This window comes from Gopherus evgoodei, chromosome 11 (assembly GCF_007399415.2).
Source record: "Gopherus evgoodei ecotype Sinaloan lineage chromosome 11, rGopEvg1_v1.p, whole genome shotgun sequence".
Classification (NCBI taxonomy): domain Eukaryota; kingdom Metazoa; phylum Chordata; order Testudines; family Testudinidae; genus Gopherus; species Gopherus evgoodei.
In genome coordinates, this window is record NC_044332.1 from 67,922,108 (window position 1) to 67,945,678 (window position 23,571).

General features: G+C 38.6%; 1 protein-coding gene across 1 annotated transcript in view; it reads left to right on the top strand.

Annotated features, from left to right (window-relative positions):
• Positions 1 to 22,612, top strand: part of SNX4 (sorting nexin 4) — a 58,125-nt gene extending 35,513 nt beyond the window's left edge. Inside the window, exons 7-14 of the mRNA XM_030579770.1 lie at positions 5,670 to 5,742; positions 8,259 to 8,320; positions 9,918 to 9,983; positions 15,947 to 16,036; positions 17,168 to 17,267; positions 18,442 to 18,587; positions 19,993 to 20,107; positions 20,525 to 22,612. Coding sequence (XP_030435630.1) covers positions 5,670 to 5,742; positions 8,259 to 8,320; positions 9,918 to 9,983; positions 15,947 to 16,036; positions 17,168 to 17,267; positions 18,442 to 18,587; positions 19,993 to 20,107; positions 20,525 to 20,572 — 700 coding nt within the window. The 3' untranslated portion in view covers positions 20,573 to 22,612. The remainder of the gene's footprint in view (positions 1 to 5,669; positions 5,743 to 8,258; positions 8,321 to 9,917; positions 9,984 to 15,946; positions 16,037 to 17,167; positions 17,268 to 18,441; positions 18,588 to 19,992; positions 20,108 to 20,524) is intronic.
• Positions 22,613 to 23,571: the final 959 nt, after the last annotated feature.

Here is a 23,571-nt window from a genome sequence, read left to right on the forward strand (position 1 = left end):
GTGTGCCCATCCCCGCTCCTCCCATTCCTCACTGCGCCTCTTGCACGTTGCGGAACAGCTGATTGTGGCAAGCATGAGGCGCTGGAGGGGCAGGGGGTGGACTGGCTGCTGGTGAGTGCTAAGCACCCACACATTTTTTTCCATGGGTGCTCTGGGTGCCCATAGAGTTGGCACCGATGGATGGTTCACTGTATCCAGGGCTGGATTAACCCATTGCTGGGCCCTGGCCTAGGCAAACATACACTTCTCCCAGCATGGTGTGGAAAGGAAGTGCAGTTTGGAGAGGCAGCCTGTTCTGCATTCACCCCAGAGCAGTGGCACCTTTCCCCTGGGGCTGGATCTGTCTCCCCACTCTAGGTGTTGTGACCTGGCGCACATGGTTTTAGTGCCACTCAGGTTTGGGCTGCCCCAAACCTCAGTGGCGCTGAGACTGCGTGTGGCAGGTTGCAACACTTGGAGTGGGGAGCTGGGAGCTGAGCCCAGCCCCATGAGAGAGCCTGCCTGCAGCGGCAGGTTCTAACTGTCCAATTCCCACCCCCACCTCCGAGCCCTCTCAGTGGGCTGGGATTAGGGTTGTGGTGCCGGGGTGGAGGGTGCATATATGTAGTGGTGAATAACAACAACAAAAGGACAAAATGCACTTGGTGAATCCCCTCAGTAGAACACTTGGAACCACTGATGTAGGAGACTCTCTCTGTAGCACCTGGGAGAGTGCGAGGGGGGTAAAGTAGCAGACATTCCTGCAGCACTCAGAATAGTCTGACATGGGAGAGAGGGAACCAAGAGACAGAGTGCTACTTAAAATCTATCAGAAACTGAAGGATGGAATCCTGAAGCTGTATCAAGAGAGGACATCTTCCCCTTTTCCAGCATCTGAAAGTGGAATTTGGCCCTTGTTTGGATATTATGTTCCCTCCCCCCAAATCTTGTTTTATTAGTCTGTGCATAGTAGTGTTAGTTTTCTTGTTTTTAGGGCTTGGAAATTTTACCAGCCTCCATAATACGGGAGGGAGAGATTGAGATAACGCAGAAAAGAGAAATGCAGTATTTAGAGAGAGAGATTTGGAAAGGGGACATGGAGGAAAGAACACAGTGTAGGAGAAGGAAAAGCAAAGGAGCAAAGTAGGTGATACTGGTGGTCTGTGGTATACGGGAAGTCAGACTGGATGGTGAGATGAGGAAATTGATACTAAATGCCACTAAGGAAAAGATGCATTATGATCTGGTTTTGAAAAGAAAAAGTAGAATACAGACAGGAATGGAGAGAATGTGTAATAAAAGTAAGAGTTGCATAGAGCTTGTTGAACAATATTTATGAAATTTGTTATATTAGGGATGTTACCAATATTTAACAAATTTGCCAAATACTTGTGATATTCAGCCTGCTCAATGGCTGGCCAAATGCTATTTGACAAATATATTATTCAATAGATATTGGGGAAATTCAACAACTCATATATTGGACACTTTTGTCCTGCTATTCCGTGGTGCCACTAGCTCTTATTGCAGGTAACATTTTTACAAGTTTCTTAAATAGCTGATTGAAATGGTATAATTACAGCACACGATCTGTTTTATTCATTTGTACAGCAATGGGTGGCTTGGTGGTTAGGGGGTTGGTTTTGGAAGTGTAGGAGCACCAATATCTTTCACTTGGCTAGTAGGCTTAGTCCCTGAGGTCGTAAGTATCAGTAGCTTTCTCAATCGTTAATTTAAACCAACCGTAGAAGGTTGGATAGCAACATAGCATTTCAAAAGTCTAACTACTGAAGTTGGTTTGGAACAAAACCAAAGCTCTTCTGGTAGGCTGAGTGGTTTTTATTGAAGGGGTCAGTGGTGATAAAAGAGCTCTTCTGTTTCTCAAAAATAAATTTGCAGTGACATTTCCACTGAATTCTCTAATCCAGTTTCATTGCAAACATTCTGCTGTCTTCCTTCTGTACTTCAAATCCAATCAAAAATTGCTTTCTCAATGGTGCATTGTTCCTTTTTCATACAGTCCACTAGATAACAATTTTCATACTAGCTACTTTCCTAAAACAGAATGAAAAGGATCTGGGTAATATCACTGTGGCTGAGCCATATTAGACAATAGTTTCTGCTTATGGCAGCTGAACTTGTGACTCTCTCAGTAGTACACTTGATCCTGAGTCCCCATGCCATTTGTGGTTTTTCTGCCCCACATACCTATTCTTAAAAATACCTTTTATTCCTCTATTGTTTTGTGAAGGGGAAATTGACCATAGTTATAGTAATTTTCACTACAGACCTAGTGCTGTCAAATGCACAAAATAATTGAAAATAGAAGGGAGAAATTCTCTGTCTTTCAGTTACAGTAGTTATAGTATAGTTATAGTTATCTTAAGTAAGACTAGTAATAATAGTTGGTAAAGTATTTTCATCCAGAAGTGAATTTTTAATTGGTAGTATCTCTATTAAAATGTCGCTTTTCAGACTAGAACCACTGGAAGCAGTAATATCTGACTCGACTTACCTGCTTTTCATCTGTATTGAAAGTCGTACTTTGCTAAAGGTTTGGCTTCACTAGAAATGCTACAGTGGCACAGCCGTAGTGGTACAGCTGCAGTGCTGTAGTGTAGACACTTACTACTGCGATAGAAGGGGTTCTTTCGCTGCTGTAGTAAACCCACCTTTCCAAGAGGTGGTAGGTAGGTTAAAAAGAATTCTTCCATTAACAGAGCAGTATCTACACCACAGCTTAGGCTGGCTTAGTTACATCTCACAGGACATAAAGTTTTTCAGTGCCCTGAGGACATAGTTAAGCCAACCTAACTTTGTTGTGTACACCAGCCCTAACTCTCTAAAATAGGTTTTTACACTTGATAACATTGCAGATCCAACACAGCTGACGGGTTGGGCATTGGGGAAACAGTGTTGTACTTTTGAGCTAGTTTATCAACATGTTCAACCATGTTCTGGCTCTACAGCTTTTACTGTTGGAGTTGCAAGAGCAGGAAACCATCACTAGTTACCTTTCTGATTCCAGGTAGCTTGGAGTAATGGCATTTAGAAGCATGTTTTTAGTAGTGAATTGAACAGATTTGATCTAAAAATCATTGAAAATCAGTAAACTTGTAATGCTGCAATGCTATTTTTAGTTATTTTTCAGAGAAGAACTGCAATTTAAGTTCACACATCCCTGTTCATCAAGGAATGGTGAGGAACAACACCAGATTTGTTAGTTGTGCATGGAGCTTGGATACCAAAATTAATAGGCACCCTAGAACCACCTAAGATAACATTTTCTTATAGCAGAGGAAGAGTTAACATCAGATTTTAACAGGAAGAACATGGTATCTCAGATTTAGCGACAGTATGGGAATCCTCTCTAATCCTGGGCTGTCCATTTTCAGTCTTCATCTGTTTGGAATAAGAGATGTCTGAAAGCTCTCTTGCTACTCAGTGTACTAGAACTATAGTGTATTTAGATTTTCAGAAAGCCATTGACAAGGTCCCTCACCAAAGGCTCTTAAGCAAAGTAAGCTGTCATGGGATAAGAAGGAAGGTCCTCTCATGGATTGGTAACTTGTTAAAGGATAGGAAACCAAGGGTAGGAATAAATGGCCAGTTTTCAGAATGGAGAGAGGTAAGTAGTGGTGTCCCCCACGGCTCTATACTGGGCCCAGTCCTATTCAACATATTCATAAATGATCTGGAAAAAGGGGTAAACAGTAAGGTGGCAGACGGTGAAGAGCTACAAAAGGATCTCTCAAAACTGGGTGACTGGATAACAAAATGGCAGATGAAATTCAGTGTTGATAAATGCTGAGTAATGCACATTGGAAAATATAATCCCAACTATACATATAAAATGATGGGGTCTAAATTAGCTGTTACCACTCAAGAAAGAGATCTTAGAGTCATTGTGGATAGTTCTCTGAAAACATCCACTCAATGTGCAGGGGCAGTCAAAAAAGCGAACAGAATGTTGGGAATCATTAAGAAAGGGATAGATATAATCATATTACCTCTGTATCAATCCATGATACGCCCACATCTTGAATACTGTGTGCAGGTGAGGTTGCCTCATCTCAAAAAAATATATATTGGAATTGGAAAAGATTCAGAAAAGGGCAACAAAAATGATTAGGGGTATGGAATGGCTTCCGACTGAGGAAAGATTAATAAGACTGGGACTCTTCAGCTTGGAAAGGAGATGACTAAGGGCAGGGATGATTGAGGTCTATAAAATCATGACTGGTGTGGAGAAAGTAAGTAAGGAAGTGTTATTTACTCCTCTTAACACAAGAAGTAGGGGTCACCAAATGAAATTAAGAGGGAGCAGGTTTAAAACAAACAAGAAGTATTTCTTCACACAACACACAGTCAACCTGTGGAACTCCTTGCCGGATGATATTGTGAAGGCCAAGATTATAACAGGGTTCAAAAAAGAACTAGATAAATTCATGGAGGATAGGTCCATCAATGGCTGTTACCCAGGATGGGGAGGGATGGCGTCCCTATCCTCTGTTTGCCAGAAGCTGGGAATGGGTGACAGGGGATGGATCGCTTGATGATTACCTATTCTGTTCATTCCCTCTGGGGCACCTGGCATTGGCCACTGTCGGAAGACAGGATACTGGGCTAGATATTAGAAACATGTGGTGTAAGCAGATTTTAATTTTTTTTTTAAATGGGTGCTGAAATTTTGGTTCTTAAATTCATAATTAGCCTCCTAAATAAGTGGCCTGTTTTTGTTATGTTGTGTAGTTTTGTTTTTCATGAGACCTGCTGGGTTCTAAGCATTTCTGAAATCAGACCACTTGTATGTAGGTGACTAATTAAGAATTTAGAAGCCTAACTTTAGGCATCTGTTTGTTTGTTTTTATTTTTAAAATCTTGGCCTGGATTTTTTTTCACTACAATAATTGAGAGACATCATTCAGTAATTAGTCTGTTCTCTAGTTCCTATTCTTTACTTTCACTCTGGATAAAATGCATGCCTCTGCACGATCTAAGGCTTCAAAATAGGGTTTAAGTTGATCTTAAATTGTGTATAGCTCTTGTTCTGATCATCTGCACAGGAGTAAATAACCCCCTCTTGAAGCTTTCCCCAAATCAGCAACCTGATCTGGGGTTCAGCTTAGCCATGGACATTATATCCATTTTACACACCACCTAGGTGTATTCTGAGGCTAATTTAATGTTTTTTAGAGTTCTTTGAGATCCTTGCATAAAAGACACATTGTAAATACAGGTAATATTTTATCAGCTTCAAAAGAATTTAAACAATTTTTCATTAGTAAGCATAAAACCCATCAAATGGGATTTTAAATGAACAGTTTCTTCCTGCTCATTAGATCATATCTGTCAAATAACATTCCACTTCATAAGTGCTCTTAAAAAAAACAGATGCAGCAGTCTTTCAGAAAAAATATCTGCTGTTTATATTTCTTAAATTTATGGCATATAAATTGATCTGAAACTTTACTACTGTTGTATAAAAGTACAGTAGTTTTGCATGTGTGTAATTATTTGCTAAAAAGGAGTTTAATTCTGTTGTCATTTGCTAGGAATCCACAGCTAATTCCACTGTAACATAAGTCAAGCTCGGTGTCACCAGCTCCTGTGTTGTGGCTCTATCTTACATTTTGTGAAAGCTTGCTTTTGTAATAGCTAATGATGTACTATCTGTTTCCTGTTCCTAGGCGATTTACTGAGCTAAAACACTACAGCGATGAACTGCAGTCTGTCATATCACACCTTCTGCGAGTCAGAGCTGTAAGTATTTTGCATGTGTGTCCTGACAAATAGTAGAATATATTTTATAAGACAGCATTTCTTCATTAGTCAATAGAAAACTGATGTATGTATTCTTCACTTGAAATTGGCTTGTTGTACTGTCCAGGGTTTTTTGTGGGGGGGGGGGGTCGAGCATGAGCGTGAGAGATAATTTTATAACCATACACTCTGGGGGGAAAGAATTCTAAATGTGCTTGGAATAAAGCAGTATGAAATGCTTATCTCCAATATTGTTCCCCAGTATGAATTATTCACGTTTTGATAGTCACTGGAAAAAGGCCATTCTTACCCCACAGATTTCTAGTTAAATAAATGCTTACAAATGCTTCCACAAACATTCATAATGCTGTTGTTTGGCTCACTGCTTTATTCTATCTTGTAGAATAGTTTACATGCAGTGCCTTATCATTGTATTGGCAATTTAAAACCCCACAAAAGTCACTTGGGGAATTGGGAGGAGGGGTGGTTGGTACTTAGCTGGGACAGTAGAACCTTGGGACTCAACGTTGCTACATCAGTGTCATGTCCAAAGTACTAGACAAGACCTGTAGTGATTTGAAGTGTGTTTAGACCCCAGTTTGTTGCACGTTCCATCAAAATCTGCAGCATAACATTGCATATTTCAGAGAAATAGTGAGAAGTGCAAAGTAGACTGTTGCCAGAGTAAGATGCACATCTTCAATTACAATTCAGAGAAAAGGAGAAGAGCAGAATAGCATTACTACTTCTTCTTCATAGGTGTTGCCACTGGAGAAAGAAGCAAGGGGGCCAGTGGGGGGGGGGGGATCCCACATCAACTAGAACATGTTGGATCCTCACTGTACAGTTATCAGGATTCTACCTTTTTCTCATGTGTCAAAAAGAAGTTAGAACGGCATGAGGTTTTCTGGAATATAGACATATAATACACCTCTACCTCGATATAACGCTGTCCTTGGGAGCCAAGAAAATCTTACCGCGTTATAGGTGAAAGCGTGTTATATTGAACTTGCTTTGATCCACTGGAGTGCGCAGCCCCATGCTCCCCTCTTCCCCCGGAGCAGTGCTTTACCACGTTATATCCAAATTCGTGTTATGTCGGGTGGCATTATATCGAGGTAACGGTGTATTGTGTTTTCTAGAGGTTGTGGTGTGAATTCACAAGTTATGCAAGTTCCCCACAACACTTTTCATCTTACAGACCAGTCTGTAATGACTAATGTCCTTTAGAATGATTTAGAACAGTTATGTCATGGAATCAGGATGGCTGTCTCCTATGGCTTGAAAACACACAAAGTTTTTTTTTAAAAAAATACAAAACAGAGGGAAATAGGAAATTACAACTGTGGTAACAGGGAGCATGATACTAGTTCTTAGTATGTTCAACAGGGGTTTACTTTTTGGCAAAAGTGTGCTGTAAGGGAGGATTTTAATTGATTGCCCTGTTCAGTGGAGGCATGTTAGAGGATTAATTGCTTGTATTCCAGTAACTTGCCTTCCTGCCAGTACATGTGTATATGAGCTGTGTGACGGTGTTCTAACTTAATTCCTTTTTACCTCTTTGACACATGAATAATTATGGCTTTTATAAAACTTCTGTTTAACTCACTGATATATCAAACTGTGGTTTAATAATTGTGAAGGACAAAAATAAGTTGCACTTTGGAGTTCAGTGTAATGTAGAGGGAAAAATCAATAACTATATAGTTACCAACAGTGTAGCATGTACAGGTTTCTGATTCTCCGAATGCATGAATTGACTTCTAGCTTTAGTGGCTACCGTTGTGATGAGTTGACTCTTCCTTTCCCATTCTTTGTAGTATTGCATTTCAAGGAAAAAAATAGACTTGTGCCTTTTCGGATTCTTCATCATGTATGGAAAAGCCTTGAAGTTTCTTTTTTCTGAACCAACCCAGCTTTCCTTTGCAGTTCATTTTTAAGGCCTTTGTTAGGACTGCAGGGGGGAAGTGGCCATGCAGGGTGAGAGATGGGAAGAGGCTTAACCACTACTCTGAACTGAAGCATAGATTTTTGTCTTCCTGTTTTCATATACACCCTCTTCCTTCAACCCCCTGACACACGTACACATTCCCCTATGTGATGTCCACTTACATAAGCGTTATACAGGTGAAATGAATTGCACCTCACATTAACTCGGTTGTTGGTGATCTAACTAGAGTGGCTGATTGACTGGATGTATAGACAGTCTGATGCATTTCTGTAGATTTTCATACTTAGAATGGTGTAAATGTGATTTTTCAGTATAGTTTGAAGCCGTTGATTTAAAAAATAGTTATACTATTGGTTTTAAGACAAGTCAGAGCTGTGCTTTAGCCTTTATAAAATAACATTTTCATCTCGTATACTGCTGTTGTTGTTACAGCTGTAGACCTGAAGGGTTAGTCTGTAAACGTTAGTCTTTGCTTAAGATATGTATGTTTTACAAGAAGCTAGTAAATTGCATATAAAAGAAATGGGCTTGTCCAAAATCTAACTCTTAAAAATGTTTGTTTTAGAGAGTGGCAGACCGTCTCTATGGCGTATACAAAGTGCATGGGAATTATGGGAGAGTGTTCAGGTAAGAATTAGAACAGGTTTTTTAAAATACATCATCTAGTTTCCTGAAGCTTAGATAGTGTTGCAGGTAATGGATGAAGCTTATTTATCCCTATTTTTGAAATGTAAACATTGATATATTTTGTTTTACTAAATATGTGCATTGGAAAGTGTCACTGCTCAGTACTAAGACATTGACAAGGTGCTGTATTTGACACAGATCTCTCTACCTTTGCTGAACTTTTTAATTTTAACTGGATAAAGATTTTAGGGGTTTTTTTATATAACTTCATGATTTTTGTCTTTTTCTATTAGTTCTAAACTGTTTGTTCCTCAGAATACTTCCTAGTAATTTATTTTATATAGTTAATAATTGTTGCATTATATCTGTAGTGCTGAAAGATATCCTGATCCTTTTAATACATTAAATCAACAATATCTCAGGTATATTCTAGTACGCTTTTTAGTAGTTGAATTAACCAATAGTTTTTGATTTATGTGACTGAGTTGCATGCTCAAGTTTTCCATCTCGCTGGAGAATTAAAGAATCTAACTTCTGGTTAAGGGGAACCTCCTGCTTATACAATCGGTACAAAATTTAATTCACCAGGTTAATGGATTGCAGATGTCTTTCTGGCTGGGGGTCTAAAATTAAATTAGGTGCATTTTTGTAATAACACATGGATAAACAAATATCAACATTATAGACAATTAAAATTGACTCTGTTAAAGTATAGAACAATAAATACTAGACATAAGTTACACAAAGAGGAGGATAACTAAAAGTGCATTCAATATTTAAGAGGTGGGGGGTACAGTTTTAAGATAACAGATAAAACCAAATAACATGCAGAGTTAAGAGATAATGAGATTGACACATAACTGTGATTTAATTGTGGTGAACTTCAGTTTTGGTGGCTGCATTATCCATAAACTGACTAGATTTAATCATATATATATATGATTGTTTGTCAACAATATGCAGTGATCCTAAGAAAAAAATTAGGTTTGGAGAGTCTTATTTCAGAAGTGAGACTCCAGTGTTTCTACTGTGAATGCTATAAATCCATCAGTTTTTTCCAGTATATGTGGCAGATTTCGGTCTGGTGATGTGTTGCTCGTCTCTAATGGTTATTCTCTTATTAGTTTTAAAAAAATCAGCATTCCGATATTGAGATTTGGTAGTATAGCTTTACAGACCATTTGTATTGCAGATAGTGGCGCTAAAAGTGTCAACACAATGGAATGAACCTTATGTTGCAATTCTATTAGAAAGTATTTCTCTTAATCTCTTTAACTATTAAAACAAGGTTCTTTTCATGCCTGCCTCTTGAACTGGAACTTAAAAAACAACAACTCTCTGTGTGTGTCTGTGTCTGTGTCTGGGGAGGGATGGAGCAGGGCAGTTCCTGACCAGAATGCTTTAAAACTGTCTCACTATTAAATTGTGTTCAGTGCTGCTGCTTAGAGGTAGAAAAGCAGTTTGGCTCGGTGCAACTTTTGAGGCAATTTCCATTCAAATGTCACCTGGAAAGAAACTATATACAGGATGCAGCTTATTAACTTCCTTTAACTCCATGTGTGATGTTGTTTCTCACTGGATTTGCTTTTTTCTCTAGTGAATGGAGTGCAATAGAAAAGGAGATGGGGGATGGGCTGCAGAGTGCTGGCCATCACATGGATGTGTAAGTACTGAGTGAATATCTGATAGTTTGATGTATGCCAGATGCACATATATTAGGGAGGGGCAGGGAATTCTATAAAATGTACTGAGAAAACTTTGGGGGGAGAGGTATATTACTATTGAGTACACAACATTTCAGTGACTTTTGGATGTAGGCTGTTTTTAGAGTCCATGTACTGTGTTAAGTAGCTCAAAGGGCCTCGGGGGAGTCAGAGGGGTTACTTTTTATTATTATTTTGAAACTATAGAGGTGTTTGGAATTCTTCCAGCTTTTCTTTTATGCTGCTATGCCAGAAACTAGTGGAATTAAACTGTAATGTACTGCAGACCTGATGAGAGCCATTTGTTTTTGGCAGGAATGCCTTGCACCATGCGGTAGATGGTACGCTAATTTGTACTTAACAAAAAGTTTAAATAACCTTTTTTATTTTTTTAAACTGTTCAGCACCCAAGGCTTATTTAGTGGATTCCAAAATAATTTCAAGTACCATCCTGAAATAATAGTGGTTGTAACGAGAAATCGCTATTGAGCACAGCAAGGGTGTCTGTTTGCCCCTTACCACATACGTTTAACTTCCATTGGATTCAGTGATGGTTATGTACGTGAAACAAGGAGAACAGAACCCTCAAAATAAAAAATAAACTGTTTAGCGCTTCAGATTGCTTATAGTATCTGTACTACAGCAACAGGGAATTCTTTTAGTTTTGCTTTCTATGTAATAATAATAAACATAGTAGAGAAATTCTTATTCAGTGTATCTCTGGTTCCTTCCATTTCACAAAATCATAATCACTGATAGAGTAGTTGTTTAACCCATTCAGGAGTTCTGTGCCTTTGCAAGTGGAACTATGAAAGATAAAATAGTTTTAATTGGAAAAGATAATCTTATTTCAAAAGTGAATCATGAGAAAACTTTAAGGTTGTCAGTAGTACTATTTTGTGATGCCAGTTTACATCTGTATTGTAAATTGATGCCCTTGTCCAGTTTTAGTAAGGGATATAAATTTCCAGATTCCTGCTGCCAAATAGAATTTTATGGAGAAGCTCGTTTAACAGTGAATAATCAAAATTAGCGCCTGGTTTAAAAAGTGAGAATTTTATCACATCCTTAAATAATATGAGTGTTTAGGAATGAAACATAGAAGCTTTTATTTCCATGTTTTAAAAACAGTTTTATGGTTAATGTTAAAATAGTTTTATTATACAGCCGAAATCCCATTACAAGAAATAACTCCAAATGAAAGGGCATAGAAGAATAAGGAAGTGGAGTACAGCGTTTAATATTTATTACCATACTGCAAAATGTGAATAGTCCCGTAGAAATCAATTTATTTTCAGTTGCGTGAACAAGTACTGCAGATAAAGGAAAATGTACTTGGACCTGCCTAGCTTCTCTTTTGTGATACATCAACGTGCACCATGCTGTGCTGTCAGAATGTTGAGAAGATGTTTTAATCAAATAAAGTAAAGCAAGTAAAACAAATACCTCCTTCAAGAGATTATACCCCCTCCAGTTTATACCTGCTCCACTTTACCATAAAACAACAGTTAGAGGCACAAGGGGTTGTAAGACTTAACACCTAAGACTTCTACCCTTAATGATGTTAGTGTTGAAGACCCAAAATGATGGTGGTGGAGAGTTCCCAGGGTAACCTATATTAGTCCATGCTTTAATGAATGACCATCAAAGGCAATCTCCGATAGCATAGTTTTTCTCTCTGCTCTAACAAACAGGTGATCCCAGAAGTGGCCTCTCTAGCTCATGCCTTACTGGAGACAGCAGTTGTGAGGTTCAGAGACAGTCTTCCCCAGGAATTGAAATTAGACATGGTATTTGAATTTACAGGGGGTATTGGAAAGCGACTAAATTGGCAACACTGCATGTCACTAGTTGACCATGGGGGTGATGGGGAGGGCATGAGAGAATGAGGGAATTCATGGTGGGTGTAGGGACATCCCTGTTCAAGGACTCATTATGACTCTCAAGTTTTGTTTGGTTGGTTTTTTGGGGTTTTTTTTCCCCCTCCCACCTCCAGGATCAACTGGAAAAATAATTGAGCAGTACAATTCTTCTCCCCCCCCTCCCCCTCCCTTCCAAATCTAATGTTATGGGAAGTAGTATGGAGTACTGCACAAGGAGTATGGTTTCTGAGCAGGAAGTATACATTATAAATATCTAAACCTGTTCCTGCAATACATTCAAAGCTATTCTGCACATATCCTGCTTATACCAGCTTCATTTTTAGTAGGATTTTTGATGGTTAGTCAAATGTTTCTGTCCCTTTTATTTAACTCATTATTATTTAAGAAGCCACATAGTTGTGTAGTATGGGGGGAGTGTCTGTATGTGTGTTAATTTTCATGGTGCCATCCATTTTTTCTTTTATCCCGTGATAAAAATGAATGCCCTCCCTAAATTTAGAAACTTGACTCCAGCCTTTCTGACATTTGCTGCTCCATAATCAACTGACAACCTAAAATAGTTTGTTTAAAGTATAACAAGAGCGGGTTTGCTGCACAACTCCCATTGACTATGAGGTGAATCTAGTATGTTGGAAAGTCTTAGCTCTGCAACATTTATTTCCCTGTTTGTTTGTAGAAGCGTGTTCACTGCTGTGCATTTCCCTTTCTCTTTGGGGATTTCCATGATTTGTTTAACCTGTTTTGGCCTAAAGTGCGCAAAATTGGGTTCAGATAGTCAGAAGTGCAGCTTCTGCTGACCTACTGCTTTGTCAAATCATGATTTAAGTTTTTGTATAAATTCTGCTCTGGGGTATGTTTAGGTGGGAGTTGGGCAGAACAACTCCTAGCATTCGGTCATAAATCTTCCCTTGAGAAACTTGGCTGCAACTGAAGTACAGTCCATCTGTAGCCCTAAAAAATCCCAACTCTTTTGTTTTAGGAACTTTAAAAAAAAAACAAAAACAAAGCCACAGAGCCTTAAATTCGAGTCTTGGTACAGACACAGTGGTAATGCTCCTCTCTCACAAAACTGGGCAGATGCCATTGCCCTTTTAAAGATGATTATGCAGGAGATCAGCCATACCCCTTCAAGCTCGAAGACAGCACCTTCTCACCATGCTTGAGGTTCAAGCCCAAAGCCTTCTCTCACCTCCTTGGCTGTACATTATTGGTGGGCTTTAAATTCAGAACACAAAAAAGCCATGTATCTGGAGCACCAGACAGTAATTAAAGGTAGCATGGAGACGTGTTCCCTGCTCCAGCTCCCAGTGTGGTGTGTTTTACTTTTATCTAATTTATCTCTGTATCCTTCCTGCCTCCTTTGAAAAGCAAGCTGTTAACACATTATCAGACTTCTGTCACAAGGTCACCTTGCCTGGCCCCTTCTTGGATGTGCTGTACCTCAGTTCTCCCCTTCTGTAAAATCATGCACACAAATCACAGCCCAGAACAAAATCTCACTCCTAGGCTCTGGTTTATTAATATACAAATTATATATTGTGTTGGTCTGAGATCAAGATGATCAAATTCAATAAAGACAAGTGCAAAGTACTACATTTAGGATGGGAAAAATCAAATATACAACTACAAAATGGGGACGAACTGGCCAGAAAGAAGTACTGTACAAAGGATCTGGGGTTACAGTGGATCACAAATTGAATATGAATCAACATATGATGCAATTGCAAAATAGGCTAATAACATTATGGGGTGTTGCATGTAAGACACAGGAGGCAGTTGTGGACAAACTTGGGAGAGTTCAGAGGAGAGCAACAAAAATGATAAAAGGTTTGGAAAAACCTGACCTATGCAGAAAGCTTACAAATCTGGCCATGGTTAGTCATGAGAAAAGAAGACTGAGGAGGGATGTGATAACAATCTTCAAATATGTTAAAGACTGTTATAAAGAGGTCTGTGATCAATTGTTCCCCATGTCCACTGAAAGTAGGACAAGTAGTAAAGGGCTTGATCTGAGCAAGGGAAATTCAGGTTAGCTATTAGGAAAAAAATTCTAACGGTAAGGATAGTTACGCTCTGGAGTAGGCTTCCAAGGGAGGTTGTGGAATCCCGTCACTGGAAATGTTTAAGAACAGGTTGGACAAACATCTGTCGGGGATGGTCTAGGTTTACTGTCTCAGGGCACGGGGCTGGACTAGCTGACCTCTTCCAGCCCTACATTTATTTGATTCTATAGTCCTAGCTCTGATATAGGAACCCCTCTGTCCAATCCATGTCTTCTCCTCAGGATTCCACAGTCCCCCAACTAGAAACTACAAATAGTTGTCCTGAACATGACTGACTTTCACTTTTCAGCTCTAAGGGCCCACATCCCCTTCCAGCAGGCCCCCTGAATTGCTTGCCAACTTCTGGCTATATCCCCCCTCAGGCTCCTTACCCTGTCCCTTGACAGGACAGACCTAACAGCCTCAGTTGTTTCCTATGGGAATCTCAATAGAGGAACTCCCAGCTCTCTTCCAGTTCACACTCCCAGCTCTCTTTCAGCTTGGGAGCCACCACCAGTCCTTCCCTAGATCCTAGTTACTGGAGAGCCTCTCTGCTGAGAACAGGCTGTCATTTACATATGCCAGCAGGTTTGACTTTAAGGGACAGGGAGCAGGTGATAAAGTCCCATGATTTAGGAAGAAAACCAGACATGAATAGTGCTTGGTATATAAAGATGCCTTACCTGGTGACAAGTGCCCAGAGGTCCCTTTTGTGCTGGTTGCTTCACGAACACAGATAGGAGAGGAGACTGTCCGAAATCTTACAATATGAAAGACAGATGAAGTGTTGGATGCAAGGAATAACATAAAAACCCAAGAATGTGGTGGTGATTGGCACAGTTTTGTTACTTCCATATTTTGTTATTTTGGTGGGTTTTTATACTTTCTACTTTAGGCTTTGCAACAAAGACTCTAGAATTCAAACTTAGTTGGTTTTGTTTATGCTACGGGGGCGTGGAGTATAACACAGCTCATTCATCCCAGCTGCATTGGCTCTGCGTTGCTGACAATAGTAAAAGCTTATTTCTGTTAGTAGGCTAATCAGGTATAATTCAAAACATACAAGAGAAGATATGTGCAGTAACCATTTTACAGAGGTACTTCTATCCCTAAGCATGCTTGAAAATGCTAACCTTTTTCAAACAATGGGAGCCCATTGAAAGCTGTCAGACAACACTTCTTACCTTTTTAAGTGATTGTAAATTTAAAAAGTCGCTTTCTGCCATGCACCATAGGGGGTGGGATTTTTCAAAACGACTCAGCATCAGCCTAACTCTGCTCCACTGAAGTCAATGGGAGCAGTGGTAAAGCTCCCAATGACTACAGTAGGCACAGTTAGGTCAACACTGAGTACTTTGGAAAATATGCTCCTCAAAGACTTGTGTATATAGCTGCTAGTCTGAATTGACACTCTTGTAGGCAAAGGACAGGTTGTTGAACTTGCTACTTAAGGAACTAAAAGACTTGATTCTGCAAAGTGCTGAGGACTCTCAAATGCCATTGTTTCCATCACTGTTGACTGAGGGTCAAGTGAAAACCGCCTCTTAAATGTTGCCTCTAGCCTTTTAGAAGGCATCAAGTTCACATCACCAAACCTTAAAGATGCCATTCTCCTTCTGAAATTTGTTATGAATATTTTTCACTTTGCTGCTGCCTGTTGAACATCACTGAAGAAGAAGAATAAATTACTTTAGCCAGTTGGTTTTTTTTTCCTTTTCCTGTAATAAAAACAGCCTCCTCTTCAGCAGAAAACGTTTGACCTAGTCTAAGATTTATCACTTCATTGTAGTAAAAACTTCAGAAACAGGCCTTCAGGAGTGTTTATATTAGTCTGTTGAGCATTAAAATACACCTTTTAAATCCAACAGTAAAGAGCAGTTTTAAGGTAACTTATGATTATTGCTAAGAAATAGGGTTCTTTCACTTTTACAGTATTTATATCATTTAAGAAGCTAAATCAGGGGTTCTTGTGTTTAACCAAAAGTTGTACTTTACCAGGTATGCAGGTTCTATTGATGACATATTGGAAGAAGAAGAGCATTATGCAGATCAGCTAAAAGAATATCTTTTCTACGCAGAAGCTCTGCGGTAAGTATATTAACATAAAAGATTAGAACCCCTGTACTTCTGTTGCTTTATTTTAATACATGCGCTGCAGATTTCTGTCTCTATCCTTTACAGTTTTTTTACTTTTGAAGAAAACATTACATGGTTACATTCTGAAGTCTGCAAATACCTTGCATCTTTTATTGCCCAGTAAGCCAATCAGAGTTAAGTATAGCTGAGCTGGTTAGTAATTCAATGGCAGACAAAATCCAGGTGCTCTAGGAAGTAATGTTGTATGTTGATTAAGCTGTGCTTCTCCCTTTGAATCAATGCTCCAGGACAGTCTTCTGCTGGAGGTGCTATCTTCCATTATGAGACACAAGAGTCTCTTACCACTTACAGCTGTTCAAAACTAGGGATGGGAATTTTTAAGTTTCCCAAATAACGTCTGGTTGTGATGATACATTCTGCCTCCCTAACCTCCCCTAGTACTCCTTCCTGTCCTAAAGTACTGTGTGTTTTTGCTATGAACAGTTACAATTGCCACATTCACTAAGGAAGTGGCGACACTTGTGTTTGCAAATCCATTCGTAAAGTTTGCAAAGCACGTTGAGATCCTTCTGAATGAAGGGCACTGTATAAATTTAGGTACAGTATCACTTTTTACAAACAAAAAAATTTTAGTACACTCTAAGGAATTTGGAGACTCTGGGTTAAGTTACAATGAAAGACATTTTCCTAAGATTAATGTGCATCTTTGCCTGTCAGAGGCACAATGTCCAAAATGACATGTAAACCCTTTCCTACAACTGGAATTTTTACTGTAACATGTTGAATGAAACCATTTTACAAGGATGTCCTTAGATAGAGGATGGTTTTATATGGCATACAAAATCTTAGTATGAGATTGTGGAAAAAGGAGCAGCAGGAGAATATGCTTCGGATCACTGAAGTATAAAATCACTAACACACCAGAAAATTTGTAATTTAGCAGGCTTGCACTAGACTTATGTTTACTGTTATAGGACTATTAAATACAGGCTAGATAAATAACTGAACACGACGTATGCTAAAAAATTTTTTTTACCTTTTTTTTTTTTTAAAGCTTAGAAGATGGTAAAAACGTAGCAAGACAAAACGTTAAATGACACATTGTTCATTGATTGTTTTCAGGGCCGTCTGCAGGAAACATGAACTAATGCAGTATGACTTGGAAATAGCTGCTCAGGATCTGGCATCTAAGAAACAACAGTGTGAAGAACTAGCAACAGGAGTGAGTCTGTGTTTCCATTTTCTTAAAGACTTAGATTTTTTTTTTTTTTTTTTGAGAGCTAAACAAGTTAGGGTGACATCTAAATGGCATTTAACAAATAGATAACGTGGACACCTGGTTATGACGACAAGTATCACGTGAGCTGTAGATCTTTTAGTAGTTTACAGTAATTTCCCCTCAAACCCCCCCCCCCCCCCCCCGGAAAATGGCTGAAATTAGATAATATCTAAAAACAAATATTTGCATTTAATCTGAAAGGTGAATAAACAGAGTAAGCAATTACTGCTTAAGTTATTAATATCTTAATGTAGAATTTTTTCACTGTTTTTCATATAATGTGACAAGAAATATTACTTGAAGATTAGAAATTGGTGACTGAAAACAAATTAATTCAATATGGGCCCAGAATGAAGCCCATTGAAGTCATTGGGAGTCATTCCCTTGAGTCCAGTGGTCAGTGGATCAGGCCATAAGAATCTTTTATCTATCAAAGTATCTGAAGAGAGAAAGTAGGTGAGATAATACCTTTTCCTGGACCAGCTTCTGTTGGTGAGAGAGACAAACTTTTGAGCTTACACAGAGCCCTTCATTGAGTACGTTCCAAGACCTGAAGAAGAGCTCTGTGTAAGCTTGAAAGTGTGTGTCTCTCTCTCTCCAACAGAAGTTGGTCCAATAAAAGATATTACCTCACCCACCATGTCTCTCTCTAATGTCCTGGGACCAACACGGCTACAACGCTGCATACAGCAATGGAAATAATTTGAAGGCAGTTTTTGAAGAGGTTAGAGATTTTGTGAAGTTTCAGATAGAGGTGTATTTACTAAAAATTGTCTATCTTGATATAACGCTGTCCTTGGGAGCCAAAAAATCTTACCGCGTTATAGGTGAAACCGTGCTATATTGAACTTGCTTTGATCCACCGGAGTGCACAGCCCCTCCCCCCCCAGCACTGCTTTACTGTCCAAATTCGTGTTATATCAGGTGGCATTATATTGAGGTAGCAGTGTAGGAGTTAATATAGGTTTGTTTAACTGTTGGCTTTAATTTGAACTACCATGCCTCTTACACCCACCTCACAGTAGTACATTTTTCACTGTCTGAGCTCTACCAGCCAAATATTAATTCTCATTCTACTGGAACAAAGCATTTAGAGCATTTTTCTGTTTGATTTTAGACTCTGAGAACGTTTTCTCTAAAGGGAATGACGAGCAAACTATTTGGTCAGGAAACTCCTGAGCAAAGAGAAGGCAAGATAAAGGTTCTAGAAGAACAAATACATGAAGGGGAAGAACAACTGAAATCTAAAAATGTGGAGAGCAGGTAAAGGTGGAATTTTTAATATATCCTTGGTGTTTACGAGCTGTCTATAAAAATTCCTGTCATTTACAAGTTGTGAAATTAAGTACAGTACACTCAGTTGGCTCCTGGTCTGAGAGGGTACCTTTATGTAAGAGCTGATCGCTTTCCCAGTTACTGAGATCCATTTAATGGCTGACTCCTTGTTTTATGTTCAGCTGGTAATATGTTTAACAGGTGGGCTGTAAGCAAAGGAGGATTTGAGCTTTGTGGTGGCTACTTGAATGTAGAATTCAGATGTAGTTTTAGTCCAGTCTATAAATATGGCTCCTGACATTAGAGCTAATAATTCCTTAGAAAGTTTTCTATGAAGGATTGTTGACTTCTGTTTGTGATTAAATGTTTTAGCAGGCTACATTTGAATGACTAAGTCTTAGTATTCTAACTAGTAGGAACTCACATTGCAAAACCTAGACATTTGTGTCAGAACACATTCATTGTTGTTGTTATAGGAAAGATGAGTGTGCTATCTGTTAGCTGTAATCCTTCCATGCCAAAAGATAAGAAACAGACCAGTTCATACACAGTTCAAAACAACAAAATACTCAATAGAAATTAGGACCTGGCAAATGAAATTCCTTAATCATCTTGACAGAAGTGCTGGACATCTGCTTTTATAGCTCAGGAAACAGTTTTCAAATGAATACTTGTCTAGTTTGTGCAGTGCAGTACAAACAGTAAGCTAGGAGTTACTTTACAGTATGAACTTGCCCGTTTTGGTTAGGTGTAGCGCCAGAGGCAAATATTGCAGACAAACAAGAAAAGGGAGTTTTCTATTCTGAAATAAATTTGCTTCAGCTAAGCTTGTGCCCACTTCCTGCAAACATTCAAACAATCGTACATTACTGACTTAAATGCTCACGACAAGTGAATTTTAAGACAGTCTATAGGATTCTCACGGGAAATGAGATGATCTAAGAGGATGCTGAGGCCCAAAGCCCCTCAACCAGAGCACTGTATTTAGCGAGCCCGCAAGGATCTGAATATAAATTCGTTATGAATTATTCATTTAGTTCTGTGGCCACATAGATAAACTTCAGTCAGATCTATCTGTGAAGGTCTCCAGTTATATTAAAAAAAAAAAAAAAGAATGTGATTTGCTATTAAAAATCTCTAAAGAACTAGGTGAATTATTGTGACACACATTCCAACATTAGAGCAAGTAAACATATAAAATGAGGATCCCATCCAGGGTGCATAGAAATGACTCTGATCCAGCCCATAGACTATAAAAGTGTAGCACTTCAGGTTTGACAAAGGCAGAGTCCTTCTCCAAGTAATTTCAGTAGCAGCTGGCTGGGGCCCATAATGTATTAAGTATTTTTTAAAAAACACTCACATTAACAAAACTATATTGTTTTCATTTCAGAGAATTTGTGAAAAGTGCCTGGACAGATATTGAACGCTTCAAAGAGCAAAAGAATCATGACTTGAAAGAGGCCCTCATAAGTTATGCTGTGATGCAGATTAGTATGTGCAAAAAGGTAGGTTTTGCTTCTGACGGATAGGACAAATATGTAAATAGTAGTAGGGGACCCAGGGACAGATCTGTAACAAATGGGAGAACTGCTGTTGGAGAAGGCTGGAAATCATTCGAGTAGGAGCTGCAGCATAGTCCATCTTGCATGCAAGGTGCTATATCCTTGCTGCCTCCTCTCTCTTCCTGGCATGCACTGAGGTTAAGAGAGATTCTCCTGTGTTGGTAACAGTTTGTATTAAACAGTGTGGACCAAATCCTCAATCTTTTTCCCCATCCTTATATATGTAAAAGTTCCTATTAGTCAGTGGGAGTTTTGCATGACTTAAGTCTACAGGTAATGTATGCAAACATGTCACATATATTTGTTTGTTGCAAGGTTCCTTTGTTTAGAATAAGCAAAAATCACTTTTTTTTAAAAAAGGGAATTCAAGTTTGGACAAATGCAAAAGAGTGCTTCAGCAAGATGTGATTATCCAGAAACTAATTTCTCCTCAACAAAGTGCCAGAGAACAGAAGCACAAGTGCACAATCACGGATACTAAGTTGCTACATGACCTACATATAAATCATGAAATAAATGAGTTGAGTAAATACAGTTTTCTTTATGCTGTTTGTAGTTGTTAATAGAGGACAAAAAGGAAATGTCCTTAAATCTTTAGTCCCTAACAGTCACTTTTGTGGCATATTTTACATGTAGCAAATAATTGAGGGCAAAGGGGTTAATGAAAGCTGCAGTTGTACATTGAGGCAAAGGCTTTAGAGAAAGTCCAGACTAACCCAAAAAAGGGTTCTGTGTGTATCTTCTGAATCATCACATTCCGCTTTAGATCATCTCCCGATGCCCACTTTCAGCCTTGCTGGTTAGGATTTGTAATACTCTGGTGGGGGGAACGTTTTTGTTTGCGTTTTAATGGTGCACACACAGTTGTGTTCTTGAGGTTTACACCATAAGAAAACAAAAACTGAAATTCATTGTACTGCTTAGGGTTCATAGTTACATGGCTGTGCATCTCCAAGGAGAAATTTGTTTGTTCGAAATTCAGGTTAAACACAGTCTCAAACTTCTGAGATTTTTTTCGTACCCTCTACAGTAGAGGAATTGAACAACAGGTCTATACCATACTCCTCAGTTACTGTTTCCCATTAAACTGGTAATACTGACATTGATCTGTCATCTAATTTTCTATTACTAGTAAAGGAGAGTAATGACCCAACTGAGCAACAGGGCCAAACTCAGACCTGGTATAATCAAGTGCAACTTCAACTCACTTTATGGAAACTGCTTACCCCAAGTGTAAATGTGGGCCTGTTTTCAAGACTGCAGTTATCGTTTAGCTCTAGGAATAGTCACCTTTAAAATGAATATGTGGAACATCAAAAGAAAACCAGCTATTTTGAATATTTAAGATTTGTGGTGCTCTGCAGGCTGGCTTGGCTCTTGAAACACCATATTTCAATATTGCAGATACATACCTGTGAACTGATTTTACAGATACCTACAGTAATGTGGTTCTTTACTGTTTTGGCTATAACATTTAAATTTATTCATCCGCAATTTAAATCTGTTAAACTGAGCTATTTGTCTTTATGATACGATACGTTCAAGAACCAAGCATTTTTATTTCTTGCTAGCTTTGCAGAATCTTAAATATAAGATGCTATTTCTAAGTATACCAGGAAAAAAAAACCCAAAACAAAGAAACCCCACCACTACTGTCATGGGGCTTTTCTACATGTTTAAAATGTCCCTGGAATTTTGTGGAATTTGCCAGACTAATGAGTAATCCAAAACATTTACAGTAATACTTACTTGAGTCACATATGATTGTTTATGATATACTACAAATAACACTAATTGTCAGATACTGATTTAATGTATGCCAAAAGTCTTTACAATTTGCTGTACCTTATATAATGTATCCATTCATTTTTCAAATACCAGATCCTGTGTTTTGCTGTGGCATTATATGTTAAATCATTAAGAGCTGGTGTAGGCTAAGCTCTGAACTATTTAAAAGGTTAAACATCAGTTTATACTTTTAGCTCCTCTACCTTTTCAAGGCACATGATCATGACAAACCTGTGTCATCCTCTGAAGTGATGTTGAGCAGAAAGAGTCTCTCCTTTTTAATATTTACAGAAAAACAAAATACAGAATCATTCCATTTTAAAGAACTGTAGTGTTCAGGTCCTATAACAAGTAGAGGAAGGACTTGTACATTCCAGAAACCAGGATTTGCTCATCTAGAGTATCCAGTAAACATTCTAGACTAGTGGTGCCTTAATCCAATACCAGGAGGCACTTGGAGTAAATATTTTTCATGCACTTTGATTTTGTTTGATAGATCTTTCTGGTGCCTCTTTTTCCCCTCCTATTTCACATGCTGTACAACTTACTAAATGTATTATATGCCTTTTTTTCTTGCTAGTTGTATTAAATTTGAGAAGGGAACAAAACTGTTCTTGTAAGCTTTGTGCCAAATATGCTAAATAAAACTGTTCTTCGATATTTTTGTTGTGTTATTCTTTTGCAAAATATTTTATTTTAGATTTTCCAGTTTTGAAAATGATTGCTCCATATTTGGGTTCAGATTTTTGCACTGGTTGGGCCTTAAAAGAACATTGCAGAGATTAGGCTCTAAAGTTGGGTTTAATGTTTTGTTTTTTAGAAATCACTAAGTGACTGACTTGCTTTTTATGTAAAGAAGCTAGTGTCTGGCTAAGGGTGAAACTAGATTTCCGTTGAAAGTTAATTTTTGGCCCCACCCAATCTTTTGATAGAATGGAGCCACATGAGTTTCATATGTACTGTTGCCTTACTCAGGGTAAAACTTTTTTTGGAAAGGTTTAATCAAATCTGACAAAACTTGGAAGAGCAAAAATGTAAAAATTGAAGTGAGGTCAATTTCTGTGACCTTGGCTTAGAAACTCTATATTTGTTGGTCTTGGCAACCACTGGTGGCTTTGCCAAATTTTGGAAGGGATAGTCTCTTTTTAACAGCAGTTTCCATGTTGCTAATAAGGTCCACGTAACAAATGCACTTCAGAAAACACATACTTTGTGAAGTACACCTCTACCTCAATATAACACTGTCCTTAGGAGCAAAAAAATCTTACTGCGTTATAGGTGAAACTGTGTTATATTGAACTTGCTTTGATCCACTGGAGTGTACTGTGCAGCCCTGCTCCCCCTAGAGTGCTGCTTTACTGCGTTATATCCAAATTCGTGTTATATCGGGTGGCGTTATGTTGAGGTGGTGTATGCACAGCCATGATGCAGGCTGCATAATCCACAAAATACCTTTTACACCTTAAGAACAGTTCTGAAATCCCTGCCCTTGGCTTAATTCTTAATTTGTCCACAGTTACAAAATTATTAGTGGAACAGACCAAAATGCTGCTATGATGAAGTGTCTATATAGACCAGTGGTTCTCAACCTATTTATCATTGTGGGCCACATGTGCACC